Below are 22,942 nucleotides of genomic sequence, written 5' to 3'. Positions count from 1 at the left end.
AGTCATGCTAGACAATTCTAGCAATCAGCTTTTCCTATGAAAGTCAACCCCCAAGTGTCCCCTAAAACATGAGAACAGGGGAATTTACTGTCATAAAATAGAAAGCTAGACAGCTATGTTTTTCTACATGGTAGCCACTGTACATTTTGTGTAAAGCTTATCACGATATGGTTTTAGAAGTATATTTATGAACTATCACCTTTCAGTTTCTCAATTTGAAGGGATTAAGAGTGCTTGCAGACATTATCACAGAATCTAGAGAAGGATAATAAACTCTGTAGTCTTTGACAGCTTACAAAGCAGTTTACACTATCTCCCTCTTAACTATTACAGAGAGGGCTATAAGGTATCACAGTGAATGTCTCAGCTCTTCACTTTAATGATGAAAAACAGAGATCCCAAGAAGCTTAAATAACTATGTGGTCTAATGGCCTTACTTGAATTCAGTATTCCTTCTTCCATATTTCTTCACCTTCATTCTAAATGCTTAAATTATTCATCATAGAAACATGGTTCTACGTAATTCTCAGGGCAAATTCTGAGGACAAGGCAGAAACCCGAGATCTCCTAACTCCTGGCTTAGGGTTCTTCCTCCATACCACAGTACTCCTCACTTATTTTCAAACTCTTATGAATTCCACAAAGTTGATCACTTCTTTCTTTTCCTATCCAAAACCAAAAGCTAGTTTTATACTTGACGCTATCCAACACAGAAGAACGTCAAGTGTTTAAAATTGTTATTCTAAAAAATTAAGCTTTGTCTTCTACAAATGCTGCTACTACGGTACTATGACTAATCATCCTCTTACTCAGTAACCCATTAACGCAAATAAAAATAACTTACCAAGAACTACCAGCTGAATCTTCTTATTTGCAACACCAGGAGCTTTTTTCACTTTGCACTGGTACGTGCCAATATCTGACAGCTGTAAATTCGTTACATTTATGGATGCATCACCAGATTTGAGATCATTACTCGTAAAATGTACTCGTCCTTTCAGATCTGGATAGTAGTCATCATAAATTTTGTCTCCAGAATATAAAATAATCTAAAAGAAAGCCAAAATTAGACAGGCAGAAAATCAAACACACAACAAAAAAAACTGTCTCTTAAAGAAGCCCTGGATACACCTGCTGCTACAGAACCCCTGCCCCCCAGCAGAAAAAGAGAAAAAGAACACAATATTATGGGGAAACCTAAAACTATCCAAACCACAGAACGAGAATATGGAATCAACGTGATCCTTGGGTATAGTCCCAGACTTCCGTTTTTAACCTGGAAACCAAGACCCAACATGATAAAATAGCAAAGCCCTCCACTGGCCTAGACAGCAGTTTAGTACGATCGGGCAAGAACACAGATGTGCTCATTGGTTTGTTTTTTTTTTCCCCTTTTGAGATGGAGTCTGAGTCTGTGGCCCAGGCTGGAGTGCAATGGTGCGATCTCGGCTCCCTCCACCTCCTGGGTTCAAGCAATTCTCTCACCTCTGCCTCCCCAGTAGCTGAGACTATACAGGCACGTGCCACCACAGCCAACTAATTTTTGTATTTTTAGTAGAGATGGGATTTCACCATGTTGACCAGGCTGGTCAAGTGATTGACTCAAGTGATCCACCCACCTCGGCTTCCCAAAGTGCTATGATTATAGGTGTGAGTCACCGTGCCTGGCCTGCTCATTCTTACATACTCTATTTTTCAACTGCCTCTGAGGCAGTAGTTTGCCAACCAAGTGTAACAAAATCAAGTACCTACTGCCCCCTGCCCCCACAAAAGGCTTATCATAATTTGCCTGTGGAATCTAACAAAAAGATAACTTAGTTGGGTCTTAATACTCAGCTGGAGTTACTTGAGGGTTCTAGACTCTAACAGATAAAATCATAAAATAAACCTCTTAAGATATGTGTACCCAGGTTAACAAGTCCTTTGAATGAATCTTCTGTAACTAAAGCAAAGACCCTTGCCGAATCCACTGAGTTTTCTGAACCACACTTATAGCCTTTGAAGGCAACTACTAAAGGCTGGATGCTTTAAAGGGAAAATAAAATCTGTGTTTGTAATATTTTCTTGGAAGAGAACTGTAGTAGTATTCTCTAACGATCTCTAACATTAATTTAACACATTTTATAATTTTTCTTTTTTGCTAATGAAATCTCTTCACTCTGGTCATGAGACCCATGGGCCAAAGAGCAGTGATGCCAAAACTCAAATAATAATCAGGAAACACAACTATGACCTGTATCCTGCAAATAATCTCTTTTACCTGAGTGCTAATTATAGGTAGTATAATCAGAATAAATGTCATCTAAGAATACTGTTTTCCAGGTTTATTCTGCAGAAACTTCTTGAGTGGAGGAACTTGGGTTCTCTTCTGAATTATCTCCTTCCCAACCACACTGACCCCACCCCAATCCACCAAAGATCTTTTTTTTTTTTGAGACAGAGTATTGCTCTGTCACCCAGGCAGGAGTGCAGTGGTACGATCTCAGCTCACTGCAACCTCCACCTCCTGGATTAAAGCAATTCTCCTGCCTCAGCCTCCCGAGGAGCTGGGACTACAAATGCCCACCATCACGCCTGCTAACTTTTGTATTTTCAGTAGAGACGGGGTTTTACCACACTGGCCTGGTTGGTCTCGAACTCCTGACATTGTGATACGCCTGCCTTGGCCTCCCAAAGTGCTGGGACTACAGGCATGAGCCACCATGCCCGGCTAGATCTTTTATTTATATACAAACTGTCTGTATCTAGGTTGCGCTCAATACCAGTCTGCTAAGTAAATAAAAGAAAGAGTTGAAGGGTCCACAGCTGACTTACTCTGTAAACACAAGCCATTACTTTATTTGCTCAATCTTCTTGACACATCCACTTGTCAACAGCAACACTGACGACTCCACAAATGTGGCTACTCTATCTTCCTTTGATTAATTTCCTTTGATTAAAAGGCTTATCATAATTTGCCTGTGGAATCTAACTCTAAAGGTCGTAGAGTTCGATCTATTGTACTTCCAGTAGCTCGTTAAGCTCCACACACACCTTAGTAGCCTTTTAAGGGGGGCTTGAGAAATAAGATGCATTCCCACTGTTGGTTATTTTATAAGCTAGCTTAGTGTCTTCCCGGAAAATGACGTTATAAACATCAGTTAAGGAATGGGAAATTTACCACGCAATTTTACATGTCTTCACTGATTCCCCTTCACAACCCTGCAAGGATGATGGCAATGTCCACATTGACATTTAGGCTGAGGAAAGCAGTGGCTCTCACTGATCAGCGTTTGCACAACAAAGATGCAAACCAGATCCATTTAACTTGGCACAGGACATGATTATCATTTCAATATCATTTACAAGCTTACAGAATGCTTGTGCATATAGTATTTTGCTGAATTTTTATAACGACCCTGAGATGCTAGGTATATCTGTTCCTACTTTACACACGAGGAAACAGGTTTATGAAACACGGGAGGCAGCACGGGACAGCACAAAGGATAACAGAGCAACAGAGCAGCTGTGAGAGTCAGAGGGACCTGGGTTCAAATCCCAACTGCATTTGTTGCTAGCTACGTGACTCTGGGCATGAGAATCTCTGGGCCTCTGTTTCCTCCTTGCCATACATATAATAATTCTCACCTTACTATGTTGTTTTACGGCTTAAGTATATACAATTAAAGTATATAAAACACTGCCCAAGCACGCAGTTTACAGTAACCGCTGACTATAGAGATCACACAAGGAATAAGAATGCAAATTTCTCCAGCTCAGTCCTCCAATTCCCAGTTTTTAACCATTCTGTCTACTAGCTGAAATATATTAAAATAGGGGCTCAGTTAGCATATGTAGCCTAAATTCTATGTATGCATCCTCTTCCGCATCCATCTCTTCCTAACCCTTCTACCTTTCTTTTGGTCTGATGTGACAGTGTTTTTAGGTTAGAAGCTAGGTTTTTAACCCAGAAATGGTCACTCAGAGTCAAGTCCCAGTTTCACATTTCTCTTACAACTCCTGTAGACGGCAAAGCCGTGCCTCTCACTCAGCATGGAACACTTGGAGTCTTCTTCCCATTAACAGACACACTAATGGCTCAGGGCACAGCACTCTCGGTCTCTACATGCACCTTGTCACAAGCTTCACTCAGCAGCAGCACTGAAGACCCATGCTCTCCATACGCATCCTAGGCTTCCCCTATCTTAAGCACAGGATCAGAGTCCTGGGCTCTAAAGGGAGACAGGCACTGCACTGTCACAGGAACGGGGAACTGCAGGACCTCAGATGGAGCCTGTACTCTAGGTGCCAGCAACCCCACAGAGAGAGAGAAGGGAGAGAACGGGGAGGTAAGAGTGACAGGGAACAGGGTAAGGAGGCTGAGTAGATACAATGAGTCAGGCCCGATTTATTTTGCTCAGGGAAACAGAAAGAAGTTCTGGTAACAGAATCGGGGCAGAGGTTACATCCTTGGAGGGGGTGGCTCTAGTCACTCACAACTTGGGAAAGCACCTTAATTATTTCCTGAACATAAACATCAAGGGCAAACTGACTGGATTTGCCAAAAATATTAATTACCTAACTGCACTGATTCAGCCATTAAATGGAAGAATGTTACTTGTAACTTTTAAATATCCCCTTCTTTCACATCAACAAATGAGTAAAACAAAATTTCTCTTCCAAATATATATATTACTATGTTTACCTAAATATTTGGACTTATTTTCCTCTCCCTGATCTAATATAATTTATTAACTTTTAAAAAAATTAAATGTGTCAAAGCCAATATGCAACATTCTAAGTAAAGTATTCTGGAACCACTGAAAAGGTAAAACATAGGCCAGGCGCGGTGGCTCATGCCTGTAATTCCAGCACTTTGGGAGGCAGATCACGAGGTCAGGAGATCGAGACCATCCTGGCTAACACGGTGAACCCCGTCTCTACTAAAAATACAAAAAATTAGCCGGGCGAGGTGGGGGGCGCCTGTAGTCCCAGCTACTCGGGAGGCTGAGGCAGCAGAATGGCATGAACCTGGGAGGTGGTGCTTGCAGTGAGCCGAGATCGCGCCACTGCCCTCCGGCCTGGGAGACAGTGAGACTCCATCGCAAAAAAAAAAAAAAAAAAAAAAAAAAAAAAAAAAAAAAAAGAGAGAGAAAAGGTAAAACATGACATATATTTGGAGATGAGATTATCAGGCAACATGTTCCTCGTTCCTCCTCTGTGCTATTTTTGGCTTTCCAAGCTTTCTACATTAGACTCTTACTACTTTGATTTGAAAAAAAATACTAAAACAATGCTTTGATATTTTTTAAATTTAAGACTAAATATTTTATAGATTGTTTTTTGCTCTGAGACTTCATTTTTACACTGGGAAGTGTTAAAGTCAAAGTAAAAAAAAGTAATTTAAAAAGACTTTTGTTTTTTAAGAAATTCATTGGACAGGATATTTAACTTGAAAAAATAAGGAAAATAGATTGTCACACTATGTAGTTGCTACACCATAGCTAATGACCCTTCTACTGCTGACAGAATCCTTGGGTGAAACTTAAAAGTTTCAATTCTAACGTTTAACAACAAAGCACAGTTATGTGCCATCTCCTAACACGACACACACTCCTGTCTCAACATCACGCCTGCTCCATCTAGACCTCTGCTATTCCCTGCCTCAAATCCAGATTGTCAGAACTTTCAAAAGTTCCTTTTTCCCTGAAGAATCTCTAAGAACTCCAGCAACCTTTTCCTCTTCTGTAACCTTATGTCACTCATCATCCATTTCCCTCCACTACATATGTGTCCTCAATTTCCACCAGAGCAACTACCTTCCTCACGCAGACCACAAAGCCTGAGAAGTAGGGGGCTTCCTTCCTAGCTCCCTGCAGCCCATCCATGTGACTGGCAAGATGATGGATACATCAGATAGTTGCACAGACAGCTGCTAAGTGAGCAAGGACATATCAAACTTACCACTTGATCCACCTTCTGATTATCAGCTGGTGATATCAGCCACTCGATGTCCAGCGGTCCCTGGTCTTCGGGACTAAGCGTAAATTTGCATGGCAGATAGGCAGTTTCCCCTTTGGCTTTTTCAATCATCTGTTCAGGAGTAGTGATACTCAAACTTCTAGTGAAACCTAGAGAAAGAAATGTACATGGGACTAAGCATTTGCTATTATGCTGACAGCCCATACAGTGCCCTGCAGCCATTCAGAAGCAACACATTGATGCGAGGGATACAGGACAGGGTTTGGGTCCCGAGGAATGGAGTCCAAACTCAGAGACGCGCAGTTTTTAATTTGTGCCTTTGTAAAAGTAGAATGACGTAAGTAGTATCATCTTATTTGATACAGTTCCCTTAAAGAACACTGTGAACTTCCTGACATTATATAAGTTTCTACTGGTAGAGGGCTTCCATATGGAAGCAGATGTTTAAAACTAATTTCTCTAGACTCTCTGAAAGGTGAGTGATATAGTTTGGATTTGTGACCCCGCCCAAATCTCATGTTGAATTGTAATCCCCGACGTTGGAAGAGAGGCCTGGTGGGAGGTGACTGGATCATGAGGACGGAATTCCCCCTTGCTGTTCTCCTGATAGTGAGTTCTCAGGAGACCTGGTGGTTTAAAAGTGTGTAGCACCTCCCCCTTCTCTGCTCTGGCCACGTGAGACGTGCCCGCCTCCCCTTCGCCTTCTGCCATGATTGTAAGTTGCCTGAGGCCTCCCCAGCCATGCTTTCTGTACAGCCTGCAGAGCCAATTAAACCTCTTTTCTTTATAAATCACCCAGTTTTGGGTATTTCTTTTTAGCGATGTGAGAATGGACTAATATGGTCAGTCATGTCATACAAATTCAAGGCTACATTAATTCATGCTCACCACAAACACACTGGGAACTAAGTCACTCTCAGCAGGGTATATGCGCTAATCAACCATGACACAGTTTCTCCCAAGGCTTCTTTAAATTTTTATTAGATTTCATTCTATAACCTTCTATTGAATGCTTAAAAATATTTCTAAGCAATAAGTTTTGATGAGAATAATTCAAAAAGAAAGGGAACACTGTCAATTTACATATCTTTTAAAAACCTACGGTTAGTCACGCTGGCTCACACCTGTAATTCCAGCACTTTGGGAGGCCAAGGTAGGCGGATCATCTGAAGTCAGGAGTTCGAGACCAGCCTGACCAACATGGGGGAAACCCCATCTCTACTAAAAATACAAAATTGGCTGGGCATGGTGGCATATGCCTGTAATCCCAACTACTTGGGAGGCTGAGGCAGGAGAACTGCTTGAACCTGGGATTTGGAGGTTGCAGTGAGCCGAGATCGCGACATTGCATTCCAGCCTGGGCAGTAAGAGCAAAACTCTGTCTCAAAAAAAAAAAATTTACCAAATAGTTGACTCATATTATTTTTGAGACACTTCTTACTGTTCATCCCTCTTTACTTCCCTTCTGAAAAAGCCAATAATCACATTTATTGTATTTTATAAAAGACATCTTAAAATTACATAACTTAATTTCACCAACATGGTGAAACCCCATCTCTACCAAAAATACAAAAATTAGCCTAGCTGGGTGTGGTGGTGTGCACCTGTAATCCCAGCTATGGAGGAGGCTGAGGCTGGAGGATCGCTCGAACTGGGGAGGCGGAGGATGCAGTGAGCCCAGATCATGCCACTGTCCTCCAGCCTGGGTGACAAAGCAAGATTCCATCTCAAAAAATTAAAAAATTAAATGCAAATTTAGTCTGTAAGTGAACAATCACATAAAACTTTTCTTCCTATTCACACTGTAAAAGTATGCACAGCACTAGCTTGTCACATCTATGGTTTCCTTGCGATTACCCAACATCTTCTTAAGTATAAATTCAAACATCTAAAGTATGCATAACCGTAAGTTTCACTACTTTCCACTGAAGAGCAACTATATTTGGACCTATGTCACCTGACTCTGACAACCTTCAGAACGGGACGATGACCTGGAAGAGGCCCTAAGCACTAAGATACAGTATGGTGCACGGGGCCTGCCTCTCTTTTCCTCTCCCTTTTCCCCTGCTCCCACCAAAAAAAATTAACACATTAGAGCAAAATTCGGAGTAAATCAATCCAAAGTCCCAATTTCCACAGTGATGTTTTTCAAATAAATTTTGATAGAACAAACCAAAATGAAGTTATGTTATTAGTCAATGCATGATTCTTTCCATTAGTCCTAAAATAAGCTTAATATACACAAACTATCAGTTCTAATAAAATTTTAATAAAGTCAAAACCAATAGATTGAGAACTAAAGAAAATCCTGGTTACATTCAACACCATTTACATTTAGGCACCATTGTAAGCTTTCAATCACATGTAAACGTACTCCTGAAATAAATTTAAATTGGGATACAAATTATCTGCACCTGCTCCCTTAAACCTGAGGCCGGCCCAGCTTTGACCAACAGGATGTGCCAGGAATGACCTGTGTAGTTCCAAGGTTAGGCCTCAAAAACCCTTGCTGCACCCACTCTTGCCTCCTTGGTCACCAGCCACTGTGTGAACAATCCACAGAGGGGGCAACGGAGGTGTCTGGCCAACCCTAGAACACTCAGCCCTAGTCCAGACCAGCTCTCTGCAGCCCCACAGTTGAGCCCGTAATTTTCCATCTTAGCCTAGTCTAACTAGCAACCCACAGGAAATGAATAGATGATCTTTGTTTTAAGGCTCTAGAGTTTGAGTTGTTTTGTTATACAGCAAATATTGATCAGACATCATCCAAACCCACTGATCCAGCCCAGAAGTCCAACTACTCTGGCCTCCATTTCATGCCCATGTTTCTATTGAAAATGATATGATTTGGTATTTATGTATCTAATCTCAAGTGTTTCTCCTAAATATTTAACCTAAAAACACTCTATTATTTCTAATAAACTCCATTCCATTCCTATCTCATTCACTAAGGCATTTCTACCTCTCCACCCTACAATTATTTTTCTTTCTTTCTCTATGAATGCTGATTGTACTTTACTTTCTACCATCTGTATCACTTACTCGGCACTTAGCATATGTTGCCGTGGAATTTTTTTTCTCTATAAATTTTACGGTGAAACTGATGTAGATGGCATCCAGAGTTGTGTCACATCTTCTCTTTTCTATTTTTTTAAGAGATGGAGTCTCACTATGTTACCCAGGCTGGTCTCTAACTCCTGAGGCTCAAGTAATCCTCCTGCCTTGGCCTTCCAAAGTGCTGGGATTACAGGCTTGAGCCACTGTAACTGGCCTGTCACATCTTTCTAGATGTTGATAAACTTATCTTCTTCCCATACTACCTTGTATTTTTACGACCTTTTAAGATGCATGCCCTGATTTACTACTAAATTACTAGCTCTATTAGGGCTGAAAGGAATTGCAGCTACCTCTATCTCGTGCTGTAGTTCTTTGCACACAGTAGAAAAGAATTAGGCCGGACGTGGTGGCTCACGCCTGTAATCCCAGCACTTTGGGAGGCCGAGACGGGCGGATCACAAGGTCAGCAGATCGAGACCATCCTGGCTAACACGGTGAAACCTCATCTCTACTAAAAATACAAAAAAATTAGCCGGGCGAGGTGGCGGTGCCTATAGTCCCAGCTACTTGGGAGGCTGAGGCAGAAGAAAGGCGTGAACCCGGGAGGCGGAGCTTGCAGTGAGCCGAGATCGTGCCACTGCACTCCAGCCTGGGCGACAGAGCGAGACTCCGTCTCAAAAAAAAAAAAAAAAAAGAATTAATGAGTGCATTATAAATTTGATCAATTTTAGAAATTTAGTTTGGTTACTAACACTTCATGCATCAAACAATATAAGAATAATCTAAGTACAATTAAAAATAAAAATGTCATTCCAAAATGAATCTTAGTTCAAATACGGAGCTAAGAATATATAAGTGAGAATGAAAAATTCCTATCAATAACAATAAAAACTTCCTGGTTATTGTGTTTTTAGTTTTCATTTTGTAGAAATCAAATAAAAATGTTAAATAACTTCAATTAGACACCTAAATTTGTAAAAGCTGAAATCCCCCAAATTCATGCTCTCAGTACTTACACTACACAAAGTGATCAAAATAAAATACAACTTCGTTTTCATATTATCTTTGTTTCTTGTGTGCTACATAAAAATTAATTTTAAAAAATTGCTGGCTGGGCGCGGTGGCTCACCCCTATAATTCCAACACTTTGGGAGGCCGAGGCGGGTGGATTATGAGGTCAGGAGACCAAGACCATCCTGGCTAACACGGTGAAACGCCCCCCGTCTCTACTGAAAATACAAAAAAATTAGCCGGGCGTGGTGGTGGGCGGCTGTACTCCCAGCTACTCCGGAGGCTGAGGCAGGAGAGTGGCATGAACCCGGGAGGCGGAGCTGGCAGTGAGCTGAGATTGCGCCACTGCACTCCAGCCTGGGCCACAGAGCGAGACTCCGTCTCAAAACAAAAAACAAAAAACAAACAAACAAACAAACAAAACTGCCTTAAAATAGTCATATATGTGTAACAAAATAATCTGAAAAGATATATGCCAAATTGTTAACAGCAATTGCTTTTGAGAATTCAGATTTTAAGGAAGACGACTGTCCGTTTCTGCTTTATTCTGAGATTTTTAAAAATGCGTATGCTGTTTACGATATTTTTAAATGATTTTTTAATGACTGTTAGTGTTTTTTTCCAAAAAATGGTTAAAGCCTTCAATTCCTGTTCATTGTGTTGCACTAGAAACGAATTAAAATCTTGAGATCATATAAAACAGTTCCTGGGTCTCCTAGCAACACTGAAGGGCCTCTTTTTACAGAGGCATAGTTTTTCAAGTGCTGAAGTATGCAACAGACACAAATGATAGAAGACAAAAGACAGACACTTGGTCTCACGCAGCGGGCCTGGGCATCTTTCCTAGTACTGCCCAATTTTATTTATGCAGCAAGTAGATTAATAATTTAACTTGCAAACTACTTGCAGGTTCAAACACGGTTTAAAAGGTAAATCAAATATCAAATCTTCTTACAATTTTATTGAAATTTATAATCAGGATGTGATAAAATATGGAGCACATTATTCAGCTGCAAGTATTTGCAGTCTAGTTAATAAGTGCACAGCACCAGATCATATTACATAAATAAACAGACTGAACCACATCCCATATTGGTAGTGACTGAAATAACATTTCCCAGTTTTCTGCTTGCTTTTCTTATCTCCAGTTTCTAAATCACTCGGATCTTTAGAGCTTCTCTTCTGCACAATCTGACTTATATCTGAGCATCAAAGGGATATGAGTTTATCAAAGAGTATTTTTTTAGCCCTTGATGTCACCTCCTACTAAGGCCTTAGAAGACCTGTTTCCACCATAAGATTGGAAGCAAACTGGAAATAATGTACGAAGCTATTCTTCTAGAACGGAGGTAATGTTATGAACTGATAACATGCGTTGGTTTTTTTCATTTGCTTTTTCAAATTTAAGCTGTTTGTTAACCTAGATGGTCTTCAGTGATCTTTTCCTTCTGGCAATCTCAAAATAATAAACATTAGAAAATGCTCCTGAAATGTTATCATTCGTTTTTTAAAAAGAGAAGTAAACATGAGAATTTTTAATAATGTTTTGAGTGAGGAAAGCCTTACAGAAAAGTAGAAGAGAAAAGCACAACAGCTATGGAACAAGACAACAATTTAACTAGAATAAAAATCTTGTTAGAAAATCACCATTTGGGAAAAACAGAGTCATAATTGTTTCAGGCAAAATACTGAAAATTGGTACTGAAAGGTATGATGAGAAACAGCATTTGTTACATAATGTCAAAGTATCTTCCCACAAAACACTTTAATTACAGAGGGAAAAGTAGTAACTTTACAGTGAAGAAATCTGGTAGACACCACCTTAATCAAATGATCAAAGTTACCTTCACGAGAACAAATGGACATTATGTACCTCCTGATTAGAAAAGAACATAGTATTACTTCTGTAGTATCGCATACCAAGTCAAAAATGCATACTCTAGCCATGAAAAGACATGGAGTAGACTTAAACACAAATACGTATTACAAAGTGAAAAAAGCCACTCTCAAAAGGCTACACACTGTATGATTACAACTATATGACATTCTGGAAAAGGCAAAACTACAGAGACAGTTAAAAAAAAAATTAATAGATGCAGGGGAAAGAGGGAAGAGGAGAATAGGTGGAACACAGGATTTTTAGGGCAGGGAAATGCTTCTGTGTAATGCTGTAATGGGGGCTACATGTCTTACATTTGTCCAAAACCATGGAATGTACAGAACCAAGAGTGAACCCTGAGGTAAACTATGGACTCTACGTGATAATGTTATGTCAATACAGTTCATCAATTCTAACAAAGGTCCACTCCGGTGGGAGACGTGTTGACAAGCGAGGGAGACTGTGGTATGTGGGGGAAGGGAGTATAAGGGAGCTCTGTACTTTCTGCACGATTTTGCTATAAATCTAAAACTGCTGTACAAAATAAAGTCTATTTTTAACAAAGACTAATAAGAGAGCACACAACCATATTTACAATTAGATAAATATAAATTAGAATAATGTAACATTTCAAATATAAAATTGATGGTGATAAAAAAAAAATCAATAAAGCCAATGTTGGCAAAAGTGTTAGAAACTGGCAACACGGAAAGCAAATCAGTACAACCTACTGTCAACACAGAAGACGTGTGAAATGTCAGTGTGCTAACCCACTTTTAGGAACTGCAGCTGAACTCTCATAACTGAACAGCTCATATGTACAAGGATATTATTCACTGATGCACTCTGAAACAGAAAAACACCTGAAAACAACCTAAATGGCCAACAGGCAGGAAAATCAGAGTAAGAGATTCAAGCTCATCTACCTCAGACAAAGAGCCAGGACAAGTAGATCAGGTAGAACCAGTCTCCTCCAGCACAAAGATGCTACTAAAATTTGGCTTCTGGGGAGTAACGCTGACTTCCACTCGTATAAACAGAAGTATGACTAAATATTGTCACCTTCAGGTTTGGTTCCATTCACCCAACAGCAAATACAATCATCGAATCAAAATTAGGTCTTTCAAAAGGAACATAACATTAAACATATAATAAAGTATACTAATAAATATATTAATAGAATAAAAATAGTTTTGGGGGACAGTGGTAGAGTAAATCATGTCCCCCCCCAAAATTCATATGTTGATTCCCTAACCTCCTATGTGACTGTATTAGAGGTAGGGCTTTTAAGGAAGTGATTAAGATTAAATGAGGCCATAGCGTGGAGCCCAGAACAGATGGAACTGACACCCGTGTAAGAGAAGGAAACACCGGAGCACTCTCTCTGGCACGTGAGGACAGAGGGAGAGGGCAGCTGTCTACCAGCCAGGAAGAGGGCTCTCACCAGAAATCAGACTTGCTGGCACCTTAATCTTGGACTGTCCAGACTCCAGAACTGTGAAAAACCAAGTTTCTATTGTTTAAGGCATCTATGGTATTTTGTATTGGTGTTTTGTCTATGGTATTTTGTTATAGCAGCCTGAGCAGACTAATACAGACTGCATACAGAGCAGTGAAGTTTCTCCTCATGGACAGGGTATACTGTTCAACTGAACATGAAGTTAATGAATTCAGCAGAAATTCTCAAGAAGATTTAAACATATTGGGAATTCACAAAATGATGGAAAAATGTATTTTTCAATCCACAGCCAACAAAGACACGAGGGAACTGCTTGGATGGTCCTTCTTAGGAGAAAAAAAAAATTATGTACATTAATATTTAGAAGTGCACAGGAATTTAAATTTATTGCTTATCTGTAAGTCAAGCATTATGCAAAGGGCTTTAATTATTTCATTTGATCCTTACAAAACCTGTGGAACAGGCATTACAGACAATGACATCAAAGAACTGCTTCTTATGCAAAATCCAAGTAAATGTTGAATAACACCAGTTACTTAATCCAGACTAATGTGGAAGGAGAAGAGGGAAGTGAAAGATCATAAAGGCACTGAAATAAGAAAAATGAGGATATGAGACAAGAAAATTCAAAAGCAGCAAGAAGTCTGTTTAGGTAATAGGGATATCCTTGTAGATCCCCTGAGAACCTAAAATACGGAAAGCACAAACCAGCAATAGTTTTAAAGCTGAGCTGGAAGACTTCTTAAAACACAAGAAAATATGGGGGTAATTTTATAATCCAACCCACATACTTGATTTGGGGGCAGGGGGCCCAGTGACAGCAAGCTGAGATGATGTTTGATCAAACTGTTTGTTTCCCCAGCACAACGCTAAATTTCTCCTTCGAATTCCTTATCTCAGTGGGAGACCGACCACTATCCCTTCTGGCAATCAATCCCTGCATAAGATCACAGATGCAAGAAACAGCTGCATCACCAATCATTTGCACAAACCTGGAGATAAAATGAAAGGCAGCAGGGTATCAACGTTCACTCATTCAAAGCATACTATGTCCTGTTAATTCTGCCTCTTTAATATATTCCAAATCAACCATTTTTACCTATATCCAGGCCACTATTATCTTTCATGTGGCCTGGATGTAACCTGCTAACTGGCTTCCCTGCATCCACACTTTCTCAATCTAACTCATTCTCCATCCTTCACCCAGAGTGTTCTCTATATAATTGCTTTTATTTATCTATTTTTTTGAAACAGGGTCTCACTCTGTTGCCCAGGCTGAAGTGTTGTGGCACAATCAAGGCTCACTGTGGCCTCAAACTCCTGGGCTCAAGGGATCCTCTCCTGCCTCAGCCTCCCAAGGAGCTGGGACTACAGGTGTGTGCCACCATGCCCACTAATTTTATTTTTATTTTCCCAGTGGAGATGCAGTCTCGTTATGTTGCCCAAGTTGGTCTTGAACTCCAGGGCCCAAGCAAGCCTCCCACCTCGGCCTCCCAAAATGCTGGAATTACAGGCATGAGTCACTGCATCCAGCCTATAACTGCTTTTGTAAAAAAGACGTCACCGACATGTCTGACAGTCTCTGGTTGCTCCTCATTGAATCAAGGCCCTTTATGACTAGAGGCCCTCTAGCTTCTTACCGCTTCCCACTCCCTCAGTATAATACAGCCACCACCATCTCCACCATCATCTCGCCTCACTCAGCACGGGCACAGCGTAAGATACCTCCTCTTGCCGGGCGCGGTGGCTCACACCTGTAATCCCAGCACTGTGGGAGGCCGAGGCAGGCACATCACAAGGTCAGGAGATCAAGACCATCCTGGCTAATACGATGAAATCCCATCTCTACTAAAATACAAAAATTAGCCAGGCGTGGTGGCACATGCCTGTAGTCCTAGCTACTCAGGAGACTGAGGCAGGAGAATCGCTTGAACTCGGGAGGCGGAGGTTGCAGTGAGCCGAGATCGCGCCACTGCACTCCAGCCTGAGAGACAGAGTGAGACTCCATCTTAAAAAAAAAAAAAAAAAGATACCTCCTCTTCTGCTCCATCCCACCTTTTAGGTTTACTATGGTCTCAGTTCAGCCCCTTCATCCAGAAAGTATGTCCTCCAATTAATTACTCCTTGGCCTAGCACTAACAGTGCTTTCATCACAGGCACTTCTCCCGCTTTACTGAAATTGCGCTTTACTCTGTGTACTTCTCTCACCCTCTGCCTCCAGGGACTATGTCACATTTGACTTTGGTGGCAAAGCTCATACTGTTCTTGATTATCACTGGTTTCCTTTAGCAGAGCAAAATTTCGGGCACGTGGCATTCAACAAACGTGTTGAATGAAGGTTTTTTTTTTTTTTCTATCACTGAGGAAACAAAAGGAACACTTTGAAACATATTTTCTGTGTTTTTAACCTATCCCAGAAAGAGACTAGATGTAAAGCCTGATCAGTGATGGCATATGCACAGGGATTTTAAAGATCATGACTCACTGTAGAATTCAAGCAGTGACAGAGAGAAGCTATGCATTTTGAGTTAGGCAACTGCATAACTGCATAATCTGTCTTGACACCTAAGCAGTCAACAAAGCACTTGTTGCAACAATAAAACAGCGATCAGGCAGGTCTGGATGCCTGGAGGTAAGCAGGTGACAATTTTGGGATCTCTGAGGGAAGCGGCAGGCAAAACAATGTTCACAGGCACAAGAACCTTTATATAGGAGAAGGGAAATTACATTAGGAATGAATGATGGTACATTTCAAAATAGTGAAAAAAACTGACAACAAAATTAACCACAACAGTGAAACTGTTTTGGTCTGGGACCAATAATAAAACCAACAAATCAGAGGAGGCACTAAGGGGAAAAAGACAGATAAGTCTACATGTGTGGGACACTGTCGGTGTATGCTTCTTCCTTCTCTGTGTAAAAGTCCCTTTTCTCTCTTGCTCCACCTTCTCCCCAGAGAGCACCTCTACCCATTTATCAAAATACATTTTAGGCTGGGCACGGTGGCTCACACCTGTAATCCCAGCACTCTGGGAGGCTGAGGCGGGAGGATCATTTGAGGTCAAGAGTTTGAGGCCGGGCACAGTGGCTCATGCTTGTAATCCCAGCACTTTGGGAGGCTGAGGTGGGCGGATCACGAGGTCAGGAGATCGAGACCATCCTGGCTAACATGGTGAAACCCCGTCTCTACCGAAAATACAAAAAATTAGCCAGGCGTGGTGGCGGACGCCTGTAGTACCAGCTACTGGGGATGCTGAGGCAGGAGAATGGGGGGAACCTGGGAGGCGGAGCTTGCAGTGAGCAGAGATGGCGCCACTGCACTCCAGCCTGGGCGACAGAGTGAGACTCCGTCTCAAAAAAAAAGAAAAAAAAAGAAAAAGAGTTTGAGACCAGCCTGGCTAACACGGTGAAAATCCCGTCTCTACCAAAAATACAAAAATTAGCTGGGTGTGGTGATGAGCGCCTGTAGTCCCCGCTACTTGGGAGGCTGAGGCAGGAGAATTGCTTGAACCAGGGAGGCTGAGGTTGCAGTGAGCTGAGATCACACCATTGCACTTCGACCTAGGAGACAGAGTAAGACTCTGTCTCAAAAAGAAAAAAAAAAAAAACATTTTACTTGTCAGCTCATCTCGGAAGTTCCCCTGATCCCCATAGGCAGTGTTAATTGCTTCCTCCCCTGTTTTATACATTTCCTCTAGGTATTTACATGTCCCTATTCTGAAGCACATACTAACTTAACCAAGTGTCAGTGCTTCCCAGGACTCATTCAGCCTTCTCCCGTCCAGCCTTGGACAAGTAGAAGGAGGGAGCTCAGAGTAGGTGGAAAGTGAAATGAAGAAGCTATCTGAAAGCAGAACAGTGATGGGAGAGAGGGCCATAAGGCATGAGAAGGGAGCCCTGGGGTGACTGTGCATCCAGGGAAGCAAAGAAACTGAACAATGAAGCCTAGATGGGAGAAACAGCTCAGAGGGAATCGAGCAAGCCTGGTCACAAACTGCTGGAAGGAAAGACAGGATACTTATTTTTTAATGAGAAATGTTCACAAATCTGATAAGAAACTAACATTGACACTACTTTATATATAGTTGTTAACATAAAAGAAGTATGTTAAGAAAAACTTTTATTGTGGATATGCTAAAATCACTACTACAGATTCTTCATTCTACAGATGAAAGAGTTGTGTTATCTTTCAGCTCTCTCTAGGACAAAATAAAGGAGAAAAAATTACACACCGATACATGATTCTTTTCAAAATATCTAGTACTATTCCAAAGAAACTAACAAAAAAATGAAGTTTTACAAACAAAAACAGGAGATTTTTTTTTTTTTTTTTTTGGAGACAGAGTCTGGCTCTGTCGCCCAGGCTGGAGTGCAGTCGCACAATCTTGGCTCACTGCAGCCTCCACCTCCTGGGCTCAAGCCATCCTCCTACCTTAGCCTCTCGAGTAGCTGGGACTACAGATGCACGCCACCATGCCCCACTACTTTTTGTATTTTATTGTAGACATGGGGTCTCACTGTGTTATTCAGGCTGGTCTTGAACTCCCAAGCTCAGGCAATCCACCCGCCTGGGGCTATCAAAGTGCTGGGATTACAGGTGTAAGCCAACGTGCCCAGACAGTAAGAGGAATTTAAATTTATATTCCGAAGTCTTACATGCTTGTCTGGTTGCTCGGAAAGGGGATATGACCTTAATACCCAATGCTATGAAGAATTTTTTAATATTGAGCTTTGTGAAAAATGTCAAAGCATGTCATAAGGGTTACTATTTTAAAGAGAGAACACATTCTGAATGTGAATGCTGAATTCGAATCACGGAAATTAGAAGACTTACTATAAAAACACAATAATATGGCTCACCCCTGTAACAATCCCAGCACTTTGGGAGGCACTGAGGAGGAAAGAACACTTGAGTCCAGGAGTTCAAGACCAACCTGGGCAACATAGTGAGAATTCATATCTACAAAAAATAAAACAATTAGCCAGGCGTGGTAGATCTAAGCAGGGCAGATCACAGTGAGAGCTCATAGTTACAAAAGATCAAAACATTAGCCAGGGGTGGTAGTGCATGCCTGTGGTCCCAGCTACTAGGAAGGCTGAATAGGAGGCTCACTTGAGCCCGGGAAGCTGAGGCTGCAATGAGCCATGACTGCGTCTCTGCACTCCAGCCTGGGCGATGGAGAGGGCAATGGAGCGAGACCCCATCTCAAAAATAAAAATAAAAATAAAAAATTAATTAAAAAATAAAATATATATATATATATAGCTGAGAAAGAGAAGAAAATACAGAGAGGTAGAAATTATGCTCTTCACTGTCTAAGAGTTTTGGTTCTTTAATTCCCATGAGTGTTAGTATAGACTGTCAATATGTACTCAGAGCTAAGGAAATTAAAACTTACAGCAAGATAAATTAATAACAATGAGAAATGGCATAAGTATACACACTTGCTTTTCTTTGTACTTTTCAAATATCAATTCCCAGCTCCCTATCCCCAGTGAGAAATCAAAAAGCAGGCCCCCAGGAAATAAACTGGAATAGAAATGAGGAAACCATCACCTTAACAATAAATACCAACTAAACAGTGACTGAGGACTTATTATAGACCAAGCACTTTTCAAAATGTCCTACACATATTAACTCTTTCCATTCTCATAACAACTCCACGAGAAAGGTACTGATATTATCCATCTGTGTTTTGTAATGAAGAAACAAACACATTGAGACACATCTAAGCTACTGTAGGAGCAAGATTCAAATCTAGGCTGACCGATTCTGCAGCCACACTCACTCTGTATGTATACGTAGTCAATCCATGAACATCATACAACAGTAATAAAGATTTCATTTCTGGAGTCACTATAAAATACAGTGGGTGTGCCGGGCGTGGTGGCTCACGCCTGTAATCCCAGCACTTTGGGAGGCCGAGGCGGGCGGATCACGAGGTCAGGAGATCAAGACCATCCTGGCTAACACGGTGAAACCCCGTCTCTACTAAAAATACAAAAAAAATTAGCTGGGCAAGATGGCGGACGCCTGTAGTCCCAGCTGCTCGGGAGGCTGAGGCAGGAGAATGGCATGAACCCGGGAGGCGGAGCTTGCAGTGAGCCAAGATCGCGCCACTGCACTCCAGCCTGGGCAACAGAGCAGACTCCGTCTCAAAAAAAAAAAAAAAAAATACAGTGGGTGCATTATTAGAAATCCTAATCCAATCACCACGGTAGAGAAATGTTTGGAATTTATACTCTTCTTCTACACTACATTTCTAGTAGTATTTTAGGCAGCACATGGTTCAGGAGTTTGGGTGAAACTTTTTCTTTTTTGGAAAAACAAATAAATGTCAGACTAGGTTACTTGACTGTTGTCAAATTTATTACACAAAAAAGCTCTGTATCATTTTGGACAAGTTGCTTCCCTAGGGCTCAAATGTAAATTAAGGGTGTTGAACTAAATTATCTATTTCAGACCTAACTATGTTCTAATTCTAGCCCATCGATCAACCAACCAACAAGCAGCCTTCCCTGACAATCATTTCTTCCCCTCCCCTGTATCCACATCTCAAAGGCATTAGCAGGAGCTGAGTCCAGCTCCCAACAAATGCAGACATTTCTTCAACAGTAGGAGTTCTAAAGTTAGATCTGCATTCAGATTCAAATTTATCTGACTAAATGCTTGGCCTCAGGCAATTTCTAGCTTCTCCATGACTAGATGTGTTCCTCTTTAAAATGAAGATTGGCCGGGCGTGGTGGCTCAAGCCTGTAATCCCAGTACTTTGGGAGGCCGAGGCGGGCGGATCACGAGGTCACGAGGTCAGGAGATCGAGACCATCCTGGCTAACACGGTGAAACCCCGTCTCTACTAAAAAATACAAAAAAAAAACTAGCCGGGCGAGGTGGTGGGCACCTGTAGTCCCAGCTACTCGGGAGGCTGAGGCAGGAGAATGGCGTAAACCCGGGAGGCGGAGCTTGCAGTGAGCTGAGATCCGGCCACTGCACTCCAGTCTGGGCGACAGAGCGAGACTCCATCTCAAAAAAAAATAAATAAAATAAAATAAAATAAAGATTAATAATAACAACAATGCCTACTTCATTGGAGAAATTAAATCAAATAACACATGTAAACCTCTTAGAACAGCGGCAGCACATCCTGGTGTTCACTCTTCAATAAATACAGTAGCTAGTAGGCAATTCTCTGTCATCTGATAAGTCTGCTACTTCACTATGATACACAACCCTATGTCTTGTCATCTTTTATTTTTAACACTTATCAGTGCCTTCCACTAGGAAGAACTCACAATTTGTTATGTAAAAACAATGACACTGAAATGTATCCACTAGATCTGGCAATTGGAACATCATCGGTGAGCTAAGCCAAATCAGATTTAGTGAAGGTTTTGGGGAGCTGCAACAGGATATTATCTGACCACAGTGCTTGAGAGATGTGAGCAAAGACAGAAATAACTACTAGTTTGAGAAATTTGTTCTCAATGAGGGGAGAGAGTAGACAGTGTATGATATGTGGTCAAGGAAAGGCTCTTTTTGAAATGAGAAATAGGGAGTACATTTATTAGTCAAAAGGAAAAAGCAAATAGAATGGGAGACATTAACAATCTTATAGCAAAACACCAGAGACTGAAAGATCAAGCCCTCAGAAAAGAATGAGACCTAGAAAACTGGGGAAAAGGACTTGTTTGCCACACCTGTAATCCCAACACTTTGGGAGGTTGAGGCGGGAAGACTGCTCAGGCCCAGGAGTTTGAGACTAACCTGGGCAACATAGGAAGGCACCATCTCTACCAAAAAAAAAAAAATTTAATGAGTTGCACAGCATGCCTGTAGTCCCGGCTACTACAGAGGCTGAGGTGGGAGCCTGGGAGGTCGAGGCTGCAGTGAGTTGTGACTGCATCACTGCACTCCAGCTTGGGGATAGAGAAAGGCCCTATCCCCCACCACCAAAAAAAAAAAAAAAAAAAAACTATATATATATATATATATACACATATATATATATATATATTTCTTTTTCAGGAATAAGACACCTTTTATTAGACCTTAAGCACCGCAGCTCAAGCCTGTAATCTCAATACTTTGGGAGACAAGGAGGAAGCATCACTTGCTCGACCAGCCTAAACAACACAGTGAAACCCTACCTCTAAAAAACCAGAAAGAGATTAGAGGAAAGATGTAAGCACTGGCACACTTATCGTTAAGTTTATAAATCAGACTACAAGAAATTGCAAGAATTTGTACCTGACAGCCTCTATGACAAAGGGGGACTACAACATTAACTTAGAACAAGAGGCTGAAAATTTCGTAGGTAGAGAATTTTAGAGACTGGTCTAAGTCGGAGACATCTGTGAAGAGGAATGGGGAAACAAATCGAAGTCAACAGAGCAGCATAAAAAGTCCGACATGAGTTGAGAGTTGATAAAGCTGAGCAAAGATATACTGGGATTTGTCATATAATTTTCTCTAGTTTTACATATATTTGAAAGTTTCCATAATAAAAAGAGTAAGAAAAGAAAATCACAATGAGATGGCACTAACACATCCACCAGAATAGTCAAAATGAAAGAAGGCCATGATGAGGATGTAGAGCAACTGGAACTTTCTTAACTTTCTTTTCTTTTCTTTTTTTTTGAGACAGAGTCTCACTGTCTCGTCCAGGCTGGAGTGTAATGGCACAATCTCAGCTCACTGCAACCCCCGCCTCCCTGGTTCAAGTGATTCTCCCTGCCTCAGCCTCCTGAGTAGCTGGGATTACGGTACCTGCCACCACAACCGACCAATCTTTGTATTTTTAGTAGAGATGGGGTTTGGCCACCCTGGCAAGGCTGGTCTTCAACTCCTGACCTCGGGTGATCCACCCGCCTCAACCTCCCGAAGTGCTGGGATTACAGGCATGGGCCCACCACGCCTGACCGCAACTGGAACTTCCATACTCTTTGATCAAAGTGTCAACTGGTACAATTAGCTTTGGAAAACTGACTGGCAGTATCAATCAAAGCGAAACTTATGTATAACCTACAGGACTCAGAAATTTCATTGATAGGTAGAAATTTATGTGCACATGCATGAAAACACATGTAGGATGTCACAGTAGTATTTTCTTTTTTCTTTTTGTTGAGACTGAGTCTCGCTCTGTCACCCAGGCTGTGGTGCAATGGCACAATCTCGGCTCACTGCAACCTCTGCCTCCTGGGCTCAAGTGATTCTCCTGCCTCAGCCTCCCTAATAGTTGGGATTACAGGGTGTGCTACCTTGTCCGGCTAATTTTTGTGTTTTTAGTAGAGACGGGATTTCACCATGTTGACCAGGTTGGTCTCGAACTCCTCACCTCAAGTGACCCACCCACCTCGGCCTCCTAAAGTGCTGGGATTACAGGCGTGAGTCACTGAGCCCGGTCTTCACAGTAGTAATTTCATAATGGCAAAAAAGCTGGGAAAAAGGGTCCATCAGTAGAATAAATAAATCAATTGTGGTACAATCACATAATAGAATACCACAGAGCAATGCAAACAAATAAAACAAAGCTACACAACATAAATCATCTTACAAACATGAGAAGTAAAATAAGT

General features: G+C 41.3%; 1 protein-coding gene across 4 annotated transcripts in view; it reads right to left on the bottom strand.

Moving 5' to 3' along the window:
* LOC105483478 (CXADR Ig-like cell adhesion molecule) overlaps positions 1-22,942 on the bottom strand; it is a 115,202-nt gene that overhangs the window by 66,215 nt on the left and 26,045 nt on the right. For all 4 annotated transcript variants that reach the window (XM_071095506.1, XM_011744378.3, XM_071095505.1 and 1 more), the window contains exons 2-3: positions 5,944-6,110; positions 845-1,049 (exon numbers count right to left, since the gene is read on the bottom strand). In XM_071095506.1, the coding sequence (XP_070951607.1) occupies positions 845-1,049; positions 5,944-6,110 (372 nt within the window). The remainder of the gene's footprint in view (positions 1-844; positions 1,050-5,943; positions 6,111-22,942) is intronic.

The sequence above is a fragment of the Macaca nemestrina genome, chromosome 4 (genome assembly GCF_043159975.1).
Source record: "Macaca nemestrina isolate mMacNem1 chromosome 4, mMacNem.hap1, whole genome shotgun sequence".
Lineage (NCBI taxonomy): Eukaryota > Metazoa > Chordata > Mammalia > Primates > Cercopithecidae > Macaca > Macaca nemestrina.
Note: the sequence above shows the minus strand (reverse complement) of the source record. Positions and strands in the feature narration are given on the sequence as shown.